General features: G+C 50.3%; 1 protein-coding gene across 1 annotated transcript in view; it reads right to left on the reverse strand.

Moving 5' to 3' along the window:
* Window positions 1-14679, reverse strand: part of LOC149442009 (ALK tyrosine kinase receptor-like) — a 407251-nt gene that overhangs the window by 201806 nt on the left and 190766 nt on the right. The window contains exon 2 of the mRNA XM_089656637.1: window positions 4390-4497. Coding sequence (XP_089512763.1) covers window positions 4390-4497 — 108 coding nt within the window. The remainder of the gene's footprint in view (window positions 1-4389; window positions 4498-14679) is intronic.

Here is a 14679-nt window from a genome sequence, read left to right on the forward strand (position 1 = left end):
GCAAAACGCGACAAAAACATACTGGAGCGCACCAAAAAACGCACTGGAACGCACATGTCCCTGAATTGAAGAAAAAGAGAAGGGGAAAATGCACCGGAACGCATCAAAAAATGCATCAAAACTGCACTGGAACGCACCAAAAACACATCAAAAACGCGCATGCAAAAAACGCATCCGGAACGCATCTGGACTGCGTTTCTGTAGTGCGAACCGGCCTTTAGCCATCCCTGCATTGTGCAAAACGCAGCAAAAACGCACTCCATGCTTTTCTGCAGCATCTCCATTGAAGTCTATAGAACCAAAAACGCAACTTTTTGCGTTTTAAAAAAAGTCCCCGACCCTTTTCCAAAAAACGCAGCGGGGTGAAAACGTGGAGATGCGAACCTGTCCCATAGGAAATCATGCTACATGGACTGCTGTGCGTTTCCGCTGCGGAAAACGCATCATTGTGAACCTAGACTGAAGGTGATTCCGCTTTATGGCGAAAATGGACGCAAAAGACCGGCGCTGACTGTCTCCGGCGCTGACTGCTGGGCTGTCTATCAGGTAGGGAACCCAATGACCAACCGAAGGGGGCTGGCAGGGCAGGCCGACAACGCTGCAAGGGAGAGACTTCGGCTCCATTCACACGACTCCAATGCCATGCGATTTCCAATGCGACTTTGATGCAACTTTGATGGGACTTTGATGCGACTTTGATGGGACTTTGATGGGACTTTGATGCGACTTTGATGGTACTTTGATGCAACTTTGATGCGACTTTGATGCAACTTTGATGCAACTTTGGTTGGATTCCACGTTTGGCTGTTGACTTTGGCCGCTGACTGCTGCACAGCTCTCGCATTATTGACACTGAGATGCGACTTTCGTGCAACTTTTTGAGAGTCTATGGTATTCAAAAGTCGCATCAAAAGTTGATCAGGGACCTCTTAAAAGTTGATATAGATTTGAACGGCTTCGATTGAAATGCGTGCGACTTACCATGCACCTTTGGACGCATGAAATCGCATAACAAGTTGCAACTCGTCATGCGATTTTATGCGTCCAAAGGTGCATGGCAAATCGCACGACTGTGAATGGAGCCTAAGGGGTGTATTTATAAAAAAAAAAAGTTGCACAGAGCTGGTCATCCTGCGTATCACTGTGTTCAGTGCCAATTGGGGCAACATCAAATGTTAGCGGGCGACTTCCTCTCCAGGTCGAATGTTATTCAATCAAAAAAAATAAATCCAGTGGTTCATAATACAGCGTTTTGGCCAGTAGGTGGAGCAGCTGAATATTTCTTTACTGTGATCCTCAGCTCCATCTAGTGGACATAATGCGGTATTTTCCTGATTCACTCTATTCTGTGTGAATGAGGAACATCCAAGCTGGAGAGAAAATAGCCGAATAAAATTCGATTTTGCCCCCATGTGTACAGAACGAACGTACATGCAGATTTGCAAACTTTTTATAAGGACACCCCTAAAGCTGGCCATAGATTATGAGATTTCCACGGGTTGCAGGAAAGAAAATCAGTCAGTGATGATGGGGGGGAGCCATTATGGGGGGGGGGGGGCGCTGGGAGCCGTATCTGCTGGGAGAACACAGTGATTACTTCTGGCGGCTACAGCCACTGGCAATAATCGCATGCTAACAATCCGACATACTGGGTGTATCCAGGTCGATCGATGGATTCGACTTGGGTACAATCAGCCTGGCCATAGATGGATCCAGGTTCATCCAGTGCCCAGGGCGAGGATTTAGAACTGCACCCCCCCCTCCCCCACCATTGTACAATGGGTGTACCCAGGGGCAGACTGACAACTCATGGGGCCCCCGGGCAATAGAGGATCATGGGGCCCCTGTGTCCTTGCCCAAACTCAAAAAAGCCTATGAAAAAGGTACCAGGGGCATCTCATGGGGCCCCCTACTGACCCCGAGCCCTCAATAGGGGATCATGGGGCCCCTGTGTCTTTGCCCAAACTCAAAAAAGCCTATGAAAAAAGGTACCAGGGGCATCTCATGGGGCCCCTTACTGACCCCGGGCCCTCATGCAGTCCCCGAGTTTCCAAATGGTCAGTCCACCCCTGGGTGTACCGCCCTGCATTCATTCTCTGCTCTGCTGCGCCCGGGACATCTGTCCCTGTCGCCCACCCCTTGTCCCGGCCCTGGATGGAATCGAATCTCATGCGGTCCCTGCTGAACCGACCGAGAGTCGATCCATCTGTGGCCGGCTTCAGTATTGTCTGCTAGAGGAAGTGCAGTTCTCACTGAGCTCTTGGTGAAAAATGTGAAAAAGGTTCACAAAAAAATTAAAATTGTATAAAAAGATATATATATATAAATATACACGGCTCAAAAAAATGAAAGGAAGACTTTGTAATCCGAGTCGCATGAAGTCGATTAACCTCCTGGGATATGGATCTGGTCAGGGAAGTCGCAGAGGGGGGTGTTCATCAGTTTCAGCTGCTTTGGTGGTAATGAAATGAACAACAGGTGCACTAGATGGGCAACAATGAGATGACCCCCAAAACAGGAATGGTTTTACAGGTGGAGGACACTGACATTTTATCCCCCCTCCTCTTTTCTGACTGTTTTTCACTCGTTCTGCATTTGGCTCGGGTCAGTGTCACTACTGGTAGCATGAGGCCATACCTGGACCCTACAGAGGTTGCACAGGCAGTCCAATTCCTCCAGGATGGCACATCAATACCTGCCATTGGCGGAAGGTTTGCTGTGTCTCCCATCACAGTTTTAAGAACATGGAGGAGATTCCGGGAGACAAGAGCATGGAGGAGAATCCAGGAGACAAGAGCATGGAGGAGAATCCAGGAGACGAGAGCATGGAGGAGATTCCAGGAGATGAGAGCATGGAGGAGATTCCAGGAGATGAGAGCATGGAGGAGATTCCAGGAGACAAGAGCATGGAGGAGAATCCAGGAGACAAGAGCATGGAGGAGAATCCAGGAGACGAGAGCATGGAGGAGATTCCAGGAGATGAGAGCATGGAGGAGATTCCAGGAGATGAGAGCATGGAGGAGATTCCAGGAGATGAGAGCATGGAGGAGATTCCGGGAGACAAGAGCATGGAGGAGATTCCGGGAGACAAGAGCGTGGAGGAGATTCCGGGAGACAAGAGCGTGGAGGAGATTCCAGGAGACAAGAGCATGGAGGAGATTCCGGGAGACAAGAGCGTGGAGGAGATTCCAGGAGACAAGAGCATGGAGGAGATTCCAGGAGACAAGAGAATGGAGGAGATTCCAGGAGACAAGAGCATGGAGGAGATTCCAGGAGATGAGAGCATGGAGGAGATTCCAGGAGATGAGAGCATGGAGGAGATTCCAGGAGACAAGAGCATGGAGGAGATTCCAGGAGACAAGAGCATGGAGGAGATTCCGGGAGACAAGAGCATGGAGGAGATTCCAGGAGACAGGCAGTTCCTCTAGGAGGGCTGGACAGGGCCGTAGAAGGTCCTTAACCCATCAACAGGACCGGTATCTGCTCCTTTGTACAAGGAGGAACAGGATGAGCCCTGCCAGAGCCCTACAACATGACCTCCAGCAGGCCACCGGTGTGAATGTCTCTGACCAAACAATCAGAAACAGACTTCATGAGGGTGGCTTGAGGGCCCGACGTCCTCTAGTGGGCCCTGTGCTCACTGCCCGGCACCATAGAGCTGGATTGGCATTTGCCATTGAACCCCAGAATTGGCTGGTCCACCACTGGCCCCCTGTGCTTTTCACAGATGAGAGCAGGTTCCCCCTGAGCACATGTGACAGACGTGAAAGGGTCTGGAGAAGCCGTGGAGAACGTTCTGCTGCCTGTAACATGGTTCAGCATGACTGTTCTGGTAATAAAAGTGGGTGCAGCGCTGAGATATATAGAAACCAGATAAATCAATGCAATATGATCAGATAAAATGAAGATATGTGCAAAATAAATAATATTCAGATGTAAAGTGACAAAGTGCAAATATTGTGCTAAAGGATAATATCCATAATAAAGTGCTAATTGTGAAGATCCATCCAGAATGATCTCATAATAAGTGCTTCAGATACTTAAACAATATTTGGTGAAGTGCCAGGAATATGTTAAGATTCCGCACTCACCAGATGCGTAATCACAGTATGCATTTGTATATAATGTTGTCAGCCGGAGGTTCCCTTAAGGATGTGTACAGCCGGGTCTGATCAGAGAGATCCCCTTTCCTCCAGAATGGGCTCTGTGAGTTTACTTAGCTCATAAAGAGCCAAAAAGAAGGAGCTCATGTGGGAGGAATCCAACATTTACCCAACGGTGGAGAGACTCCGATACGTGTCCACCATGGAGGAGGCCAGAAGGAGATCCTGAACCCACAACTCAGTCTACCAGCCGGGGTACCAGGACAGAGATTCTGGGAGCACTCACCGTGTTTGGGTCGGGGTCCGTTGTATGAGAACACTTCCCTCATAATCCACGATATATTCCAGGTGTAGAAGTTCAGAGGATTGCTGGGCGAGGCCTTCACATGGAAACCTGGAATAAGAACAATACATGTCAATAGATGTTCAATAAACAGTCACACCTCTCCACATACATGAGACAACATTCCAAGTTTCGGTATGGCAGGGGGCGGATCTGTAGAGGTGAGTATACATTGGTCGGTAGGTGGGCAAGGTAGCAGTGTTCCTCCATAGAGGACCTGCCACTCATACAGAATAGAGGGGGCGGGATATTATACAGCCAATCCAATGGCATGCAGAAGAAGAACCAAAGTGATCCGGCCTTGTGAAGTAGGAAAACACCGGAGCAGATAGAATCTGAAGCGATGGTGGAAAGGAAAGCTAGAAGCTGATTGGTTACTGAGCACAGTCACTCCAGATTCTGTATGCTCTGGTTTTATTATATTCCCCCCCCCCCCCCCCCCATTGTACAAACACCGACCACCGAAGTCACTATAAGGATCCAATCCAGAACAACAGAGTGTATCTATCTATACTATATTGCCCAAAGTATTGGCCCCGCCCTCCCAATCATGTGATTCAGGTGTTCCAATCCCCTTCCAATCATGTGATTCAGGTGTTCCAATCCCCTCTATATCATGTGATTCAGGTGTTCCAATCCCCTCCCAATCATGTGATTCAGGTGTTCCAATCCCCTCCCAATCATGTGATTCAGGTGTTCCAATCCCCTCCCAATCATGTGATTCAGGTGTTCCAATCCCCTCCATATCATGTGATTCAGGTGTTCCAATCCCCTCCATATCATGTGATTCAGGTGCTCCAATCCCCTCCATATCGTGATTCAGGTGTTCCAATCCCCTCCATATCATGTGATTCAGGTGTTCCAATCCCCTCCATGGACACAGGTGTATACAATCAAGCCCCTAGGCATGCAGACGGCTTCTACAAACATTGATGAAAGAATGGGTCGCTCTCAGGAGCTCAGTGACTCCAAGCGTGGTCCCGTGATAGGTGGCCACCTGGGCAATAAGTCCATCCGTGACATTTCCTGGCTACTAAATATTCCACGCTCAACTGTTAGTGGGATTATAACAAAGTGGAAGCCACTGGGAACAACAGCCACTCAGCCACCAAGTGGTAGGCCACGTCACATGACAGGGCGGGGTCAGCGCATGCTGAAGCGCACAGTGCGCAGAAGTCGCCAACTGTCTGCAGAGTCAATAGCTAAAGACCTCCAAACTTGGTGTGGCCTTCAGATGAGCCCAACAACAGTGCGTAGAGAGCTTCATGGAATGGGTTTCCATGGCCGAGCAGCTGCATCCAAGCCTTCCATCACCAAGTGCAATGCAAAGCGTCGGATGTCGTGGTGTAAAGCACGCCGCCACTGGACTCTAGAGCAGTGGAGACGTGTTCTCTGGAGTGACCAATCATGCTTCTGTCTGGCAATCCTAAGGATGTGTCTGGGTTTGGCAGTTGCCAGGAGAACAGTACTTGCCTGACTGCATTGTGCCAAGTGTAAAGTTTGGTGGAGGGGGATGATGGTGGGGGGTTGTGTTTCAGGGGTTGGGCTTGGCCCCCTAGTTCCAGTGAAGGGAACTCTTAAGGTGACATTTTGGACAATTTCATGCTCCCAACTTTGTGGGAGGAGTTTGGGGATGTCTCCTTCCTGTTACCACATGACTGCACACCAGTGCACAAAGCAAGGTCCATAAAGACATGGAGGAGCCAGTTTGGGGTGGAGGAACTTGACTGTCCTGCACAGAGTCCTGACCTCAACCCCATAGAACACCTTTGGGATGAATTAGAGCGCAGACTGCGAGCCAGGCCTCCTCCCCCGACATCAGTGCCTGACCTGACAAATGTGCTTCTGGAAGAATGGTCCAACCTTCCCATAGACACCCTCCTAAACCTTGTGGACGGCCTTCCCAGAAGAGTTGAAGCTGTTATAGCTGCAAAGGGCGGGGCCAACTCAATATTGAACCCTATGGACTAAGACTGGGAGGCCATTAAAGGTCATGTGCGTGGAAAGGGCGGGGCCAACTCAATATTGAACCCTACGGACTAAGACTGGGGGGCCATTAAAGGTCATGTGCGTGGAAAGGGCGGGGCCAACTCTATATTGAAGCCTACGGACTAAGACTGGGGGGCCATTAAAGGTCATGTGTGTGGAAAGGGCGGGGCCAACTCAATATTGAACCCTACGGACTAAGACTGGGGGGCCATTAAAGGTCGAGTGTGTGGAAAGGGCGGGGCCAACTCAATATTGAACCCTACGGACTAAGACTGGGGTCCATTAAAGGTCATGTGCGTGGAAAGGGCGGGGCCAACTCAATATTGAACTCTACGGACTAAGACTGGGGGGCCATTAAAGGTCATGTGCATGGAAAGGGCGGGGTCAACTCAATATTGAACCCTACGGACTAAGACTGGGGGGCCATTAAAGGTCATGTGCGTGGAATACTTGGGGCAATCCAGTGTAGATAGAATAGAATAGAAGGGATGGACGCTCCTCTTTCTATTACTCCGAGTCTCTTTCATCTTCTTTCATATATAATAGAAGAATGGAGACATTTCGGGGTTAACAAATATAAAACTCTTTTATGGTCTCATCAATGGATTGTTATTTCCCCGGCGTGATCTTCTATACAAAGTGGTGGGAGGTGACGGCGTGGGGCCATCTTGGTGTTGGATTGGATACACATTAGCCGACCTCTCCGGTGTTGTGGAATGTTCCGTATTCCCGCAGAGCCCCGCCGATCAATCCCAATGGATGGATAATGGAGAGCGCTCCAGTCTGATGACATGAAATTTATAGTTCAGCTCCCGCCGAAATCTCATTTCTTGGCCTTTAGGAACCGTGACACCGCGGGGGAAGGGGGTCACCAATGGGGGGCGAGAGGTGAAGTGCAATCCACTTAAAGAGGACCTGTCATTTATTAATACATGTTTTCTGTATGGGGGAGGTGGGGGAGGACGCTCCATGTGGATCTCTCATTGAAGGTTTTAGTTTGTTATGGAAGAGTCCGTCCAAAGATGACTCCGGTCCTGAGTGCCCTATTATGTTTGCCATGGTGGGAAGAGGGGGGGGGAGGTCTATGGGGCAGACTCCAATGTCACTCCTCACGTTAGAGCCCCAGTTACATGCTACAGATCCGGTGTCTGCCGACTGTCCACTGTGAGGACTACCTTGTCTATTTTACACATCAGGGTCCCTATCAGAGCCCCCTTTACATATACTTCTTATATCAGAGTCCCCCCTTATATCACTGTTACCATCAGAGTCCCCCCTTACCAGGGGCGGACTGACCATTTGGAAACTCCTGCACTGCCCGAGGGCCCGGGGTCAGTAGGGGGCCCCATGAGATGCCCATGGTACGTTTTTCATAGGCTTTTTTGAGTTTGGGCAAGGACACAGGGGCCCCATGATCCCCTATTACCCGGGGGCCCCATGAGTTGTCAGTCCGCCCCTGCCCCTTACATCAGAGATACTTCTTATATCAGAGTCCCTCTTTAGGTTAGGGTCCCCTTTAGAGCCCCCCTTATATCACTATTACCACCCTTACACTAGAGTCTCCATCAGAGTCCCCCCTTAGACTAGGGTCCTCATCAGAGTCCCCCCTTAGACTAGGCTAGGGTTCCCATCCGAGTTCCCCATTACATCAGAGATACTTCTTATATCAGAGTCCCTCTTTAGGTTAGGGTCCCCTTTAAAGCCCCCCTTATATCACTATTACCACCCTTACACTAGAGTCTCCATCAGAGTCCCCCCTTAGACTAGGGTCCTCATCAGAGTCCCCCCTTAGACTAGGCTAGGGTTCCCATCTGAGTTCCCCATTACATCAGATATACTTCTTATATCAGAGTCCCTCTTTATGTCAGGGTCCCCTTTAGAGACCCCCCTTATATCACTATTGCCACCCTTACACTAGGGTCTCCATCAGAGTCCCCCCTTAGACTAGGGTCCCCATCAGAGCCCCCCTTAGACTAGGGTCCCCATCAGAGTTCTCCCTTAGGCTAGGGTCTCCATCAGAGTCCCCCCTTAGACTAGGGTCCCCATCAGAGCCCCCCTTAGACTAGGGTCCCCATCAGAGTCCCCCCTTAGACTAGGGTCCCCATCAGAGCCCCCCTTAGACTAGGGTCCCCATCAGAGTCCCTCCTTAGACTAGGGTCCCCATCAGAGCCCCCCTTAGACTAGGGTCCCCATCAGAGTTCCCCCTTAGGCTAGGGTCTCCATCAGAGTTCCCTCTTACATCACTGTTTCCACCAGAGTCCCCTCTTACATCACTGTCTCCATTAGAGTCCCCTCTTACATCACTGTCTCCATCAGAGTCCCTCCCCCTACATCTGAGATGCTTCTTATATCAGGGTCCCCATTAGAGTCCCCCTTTATGATAAGTATAAGTAAAAATGCACAATTACTTGGAAAAAAATCCCACTTAGCAGGATGTCCTGGCCCCCCCTATGAGGTGGCGGATCTGTACGATGTATACAACTAGGGTTGGGCTTCATGTTTGAGTCGCACATGGGCCGTCCCTGGGAGAACACACGAACGATTAGGGCGTTTGGCGGGCTACTTGCCCACCGCGCCCCACAATGCACTGTGTTCTGACAGTGCATTGGGATTGGCCAAGCAATGGGGGATCTATTACTGCTGGGAGGATCTATTGTTGCTGGGGGATCTATTGCTGCTGGGAGGGTCTATTGTTGCTGGGTGGGTCTATTGTTGCTGATGGGTATCTCCTGTTGCTGGGGGAAATCTATTGTTGAATTGGATGCGTGGATGCACTGGATGCCTTCAGCTGCCATTATGCTTTTGCTGGGCATCCCATGAGTGCATGCGCCTTTAAGGAGGTGTGGGGTGGGCTCCCGGATTGGGCTCCCGGGGTTGCCTCCCGGGGTGGGCTCCCGGGGTTATCTCCCGGGGTGGGCTGCCGGGGTTGTCTCCCAGGGTGGGCACCCGGGGTGGGTTCCCGGATTGGCTCCTGGGGTGGGCTCCTGGGGTGGGCTCCCGGAGTGGGCTGCTGGGGTGGGCTCCCGGAGTCGGCTCCCGGGGTGGGCTCCCAGGGTGGGCTTCTGGGATTGTCTCCCGAGGTGGGCTTCTGGGGTGGGCTCCCTCCTGGGGTGGGCTCCCGGGGTGGGCTCCTGGGGTGGGCTCCTGGGGTGGGCTCCCTCCCGGCACACCTGCCTTCCATCTGTCCATTATTATATATGTGCTCCAACTTGGGAGACTCTGAGAATGACAGTTAGGATCGCAGTGTACAGAGGAGCCTCGGCGGGGCCACTGCGGCTCTAACACACCCTGTGTATATATACTGTATACTGCTGTAGGAAGCAGATCCCGGGATCCCGGGACTCGGAAGGTGGTCATCAGATCCTTTTTAAATGCCAACATATCAGAATTTCCTTTCCTAAAGTCGCATTTTATTGCCCATGTGGCACTAGACTCATCCATTCACGTAACGAGAGTCCATTGTTCATTGGCTCCGAGCCTCATTCGCCGTCTCTCCGCGTCTCCCCTGGCAGGCCGAGGTCCCCTCCACCATCCGACCATTAATATTGATGTCCCGGCACATTGAGACGTTGGGATTTTCTCCCCCCCCCCCCCAGTGCCCACCAATCATTTTTACTGCTCATCAGTTGATTGCCCAAAACTAATAATCCGATTTTCCGACACCGCCGCTACTTTCTGCGCCAATTATTTACACTTTATTCCCTTCATAAACTGCCTGGGGAGTCTAAAAATAGCCGAGGGTGCCGGATCATGGATGGGCTCCTGGCTGAGGTGTGAAGAGGCGGTGAAATATGGCGGACGCGGCGTCTTCGGGAAGCTTTTTGCCGGCTGTTGTTATCGGAGCGCTTGGCAGCTGGAAGTGCGAATCCATTAAGCATTGTTCACAGCGTGCGCCCTGCGAGGATCGGCTCTGGGGGAGGGGCTCCAATGAACGGCCGCTAAGGCACAAAGTCACATATAGAAACAAATGATTAGATGTGCGCCGATTCATCGAATCGAAAATTCAAACAACATTCTCATTATTTAGGGATTCTGATGGATCCAAATTTCTGTATGACAACAGGAAAGAATTTAAACGAATCCGAAGTAAGGAAAGAAAATTTTGTCCAGAATAACAAATGATCCGAATCGAAAAGAAAATTGGAGTTTTTAAAAGGAATAGAACAGCGGTCACTAAATGGTGGACCGCAAACGGCCCCATCGGCACTGCCACCCGGACCGCCAGCCGGCAATGACAGATCTGCCGCTGAGCATCGTGGTTGTCACGGCAACATGATATCACGTGTGCGTCACTCCGCTGTCTCTCCGGCTCCCGAGCCCTGCCTGTACATAGGAGTCCAGCAAGGGTCCCGACACAGCTCCTGTCTGCCCTCAAGGTAGGGTGTGGTCTTACAGGGGCACTCTGATGGGCATATTGAATGTTAAGGGGGTACAAATGGGCACATGTGATGGAAAGGGGCCCTCTGATGGGCACATGTGATGGAAAGGGGCACTCTGATGGGGAAATATGATGGAAAGGGGCACTCATTTTATCTTAAAGGGGCACAAATGGGCACATACTGTGGAAAAGGGCACTCTGATGGGCACATGTGATGGAAAGGGGCACTCTGATGGGCACTTGTGATGGAAAGGGGCACTCTGATGGGGAATACGATGGAAAGGGGCACTCTGATGGGGAAATATGATGGAAAGGGGCACTCTGGTGGGCACATGTGATGGAAAGGGGCACTCTGATGGGAAAATATGATGGAAAGGGGCACTCTGGTGGGCACATGTGATGGAAAGGGGCACTCTGATGGTCTCATTTTATGTTAAGGGGGCACAAATGGGCACATGCTGTGTAAAGGAGCATTCTGATGGGCACATGTGATGGAAAGGGGCACTCTGATGTGGAAATATGATGGAAAGAGGCACTCTGATGGGCACATGTGATGGAAAGGGCCACTCTGATGGGCACATGTGATGGAAAGGGGCACTATGATGTGGAAATATGATGGAAAGAGGCACTCTGATGGGCACATGTGATGGAAAGGGCCACTCTGATGGGCACATGTGATGGAAAGGGGCACTATGATGTGGAAATATGATGGAAAGAGGCACTCTGATGGGCACATGTGATGGAAAGGGCCACTCTGATGGGCACATGTGATGGAAAGGGCCACTCTGATGGGCACATGTGATGGAAAGGGGCACTCTGACAGGGAAATATGATGGAAAGGGGCACTCTGATGTGGAATATGATGGAAAGGGGCACTCTGATGTGGAATATGATGGAAAGGGGCACTCTGATGGGGAATATGATGGCAAAGGGCACTCTGATGGGCACTTGTGATGGAAAGGGGCACTCTGATGGGGAATACGATAGAAAGGGGCACTCTGATGGGGAATACGATGGAAAGGGGCACTCTGATGGTCTCATTTTATGTTAAGGGGGCACAAATGGGCATATGCTGTGTAAAGGGGCATTCTGATGGGCACATGTGATGGAAAGGGGCACTCTGATGTGGAAATATGATGGAAAAGGGGCACTCATTTTATCTTAAGAGGGCACAAATGGGCACATACTGTGAAAAAGGGCACTCTGATGGGCACATGTGATGGAAAAGGGCACTCTGATGGGGAAATATGATGGAAAGGGGCATTGTGATGGGCTCATTCTATGTTAAGGGGGCACAAATGGGCACATACTGTGTAAAGGGGCATTCTGATGGGCACATGTGATGGAAAGGGGCACTCTGATGGGGAATATGATGGAAAGGAGCACTTTGAGTGTAAGGTGGCACTGTGATGGGAGTACCGGATGTAAAGGGGCACTCTGATGGCAACACCTTGAATTTTAATTCAGTAGCCCTGCTCTATAGACACAAAGGGCTCAGCAGTGAATGCACAGTTGTGTTGCTCGTGCACTGAGCTTCATGCTGCCTGGCCCTTGAAGAAAGCACACAGGTCTCCATGGCTGCGGTGCCAGCGTCCTCTGCTTGGTTGAGCGGCGGAAGCCTTGCTCAGAGGCAATGACCTAGGACTGGGACTGATGAGTGACTGACAATGGTGTATCACTCTTCGTTTCCATGCACAGCCTGCTTCAGGAACAGGAGCCCCGCCTCCATCCCTGGTACACCCGGCTTTGTACTGTAAGAGGATTATCGCACTTCAGAAAGGAGTGACAAGTAAACTGGATTCACAATGGAGGGATTAGGAGGAAGACGGGGGAACAATGAGAGGCTGCTGCCTGCACACGATGCGTCTCGGAAGGAATCGATTCACCTTCACCGGCTGGGATTGGATCCCATTAGTTCTGGATTTATGAATTTGTTTATAGGAAGAATGATGAGCACAGCTATGGTGTGTTATTAGAGATGATTCAGAGCCTGGAAAAAGTCTCCCCCCCCTAGAAATGTCCCCCATGTTGCCATGTTACAATGTATCCCCCCCCCATGTTGTCATGTTACAATGTATCCCTCCCCCTAGAAATGTCCCCCATGTTGTCATGTTACAATGTATCCCCCCCCCATGTTGTCATGTTACAATGTATTCCCCCCATGTTGTCATGTTACAATGTATCCCCCCCATGTTGTCATGTTACAATGTATCCCCCCCCCATGTTGTCATGTTACAATGTATCCCCCCCCCCATGTTGTCATGTTACAATGTATCCCCCCCATGTTGTCATGTTACAATGTATCCCCCCCCATGTTGTCATGTTACAATGTATCCCCCCCCATGTTGTCATGTTACAATGTATCCCCCCCCCATGTTGTCATGTTACAATGTATTCCCCCCCCCATGTTGTCATGTTACAATGTACCCCCCCCCATGTTGTCATGTTACAATGTATCTATCGGGATTGGATGTGATGGAACGACACAAAGTGGCACATAATTGTGAAGTGGAAGGAAAATGAGAAATGGTTTCCAACATTTGTGACCAATAAATCTGTGAAAATTGTGGCGGCATTTGTATTCGGCCCCCCAGAATCAATACTTTGTAGGACCCCCTTTGGCTGCAATTCCAGTTGCAAGTCTTTTTGGGGATGTCTCTTTGCACATCTAGAGAGGGACATTTCTGCCCATTCTTCTTTGCAGAATCCCTCAAGCTGTCAGATTGGATGGAGAGCGTCTGGGAACAGCAATTTTCAGGTCTGGCCACAGATTTTCCATTGGATTTGGGTCTGGACTGTGACTGGGCCATTCTAACACATGAAGATGCTTTGATCTGAACCATTCCATTGTAGCTCTGTTTCGGGTCGTTGTCCTGCTGGAAGGGGAACCTCCGCCCCGGTCTCAAGTCTTCTGCAGACTCTAACAGGTTTTCTTCTAAGATTTCCCTGTATTTGGTTCCATCCATCTTCCCATCAACTCATAACCAGCTTCTCTGTCTCTGCTGAAGAAAGCATCCCCACCACATGATGCTGCCACCACCATGTTTCACGGTGGGGATGGTGTTTTCAGGGTGATGTGCAGTGTTAGTTTTCCCCCACACATAGCGTTCAATTTTGGTCTCCTCTGACCAGAGCCCCTTCTTCCACATGTTTGCTGTGTCCCCCACATGGCTTCTCACAAACTGCAAACGGGACTTCTTATGGCTTTCCTCCAACAATGGCTTTCTTCTTGTCACTCCTCCATAAAGGTCAGATTTGTGGAGTGACGACTAATAGTTGTCCTGAGGACAGATTCCCCCCCCCCCCCCCCCCCCTGAGCTGTGATCTCTGCAGCTCCTCCAGAGTTCCCATGGGCCTCTTGGCTGCTTCTCTGATGAATGCCCTCCTGGCCTGGCCGGTCAGTTTAGGTGGACGGCCATGTCTTGGTAGGTTGGCAGTTGTGCCGTACTCTCTCCATTTTCGGATGATGGATTGAACAGTGCTCTGTGAGATGGGCAAAGCTTGGGATAGTTTTCAATAAACTCAGACATAATAACTCAGATAGCAGAGGAAGGAAGCATCAGACAGTCATGACACTTAGTGGTCTGGACTGAGACAAGTACACACTATAGAGGGATGTGCTTTGTTCATATTAAAATGTCTGAGCTTTACAACCACTTTAAGGTGAAAAATTCCCCAGCGCAGTACAACCCAGACAGCAACCTAGCAACGGTCTCTCCTCTTCCAGTTATAGAATTATATAAGACATGTGATTGGTCCATATAGGGTTTTTGCTCTCTTTTTTTCTGTTTTGGGCCACAAAGAGAACTCCCCCCCCCCCTCCCTGGAGGTCACTTTCCCCAGATAATAGAGAGTCAGTCTATCTG

The sequence above is a fragment of the Staurois parvus genome, unplaced genomic scaffold, assembly GCF_062004578.1.
Source record: "Staurois parvus isolate SC_StPar_1 unplaced genomic scaffold, SC_StPar_1.0 ptg000923l, whole genome shotgun sequence".
Classification (NCBI taxonomy): domain Eukaryota; kingdom Metazoa; phylum Chordata; class Amphibia; order Anura; family Ranidae; genus Staurois; species Staurois parvus.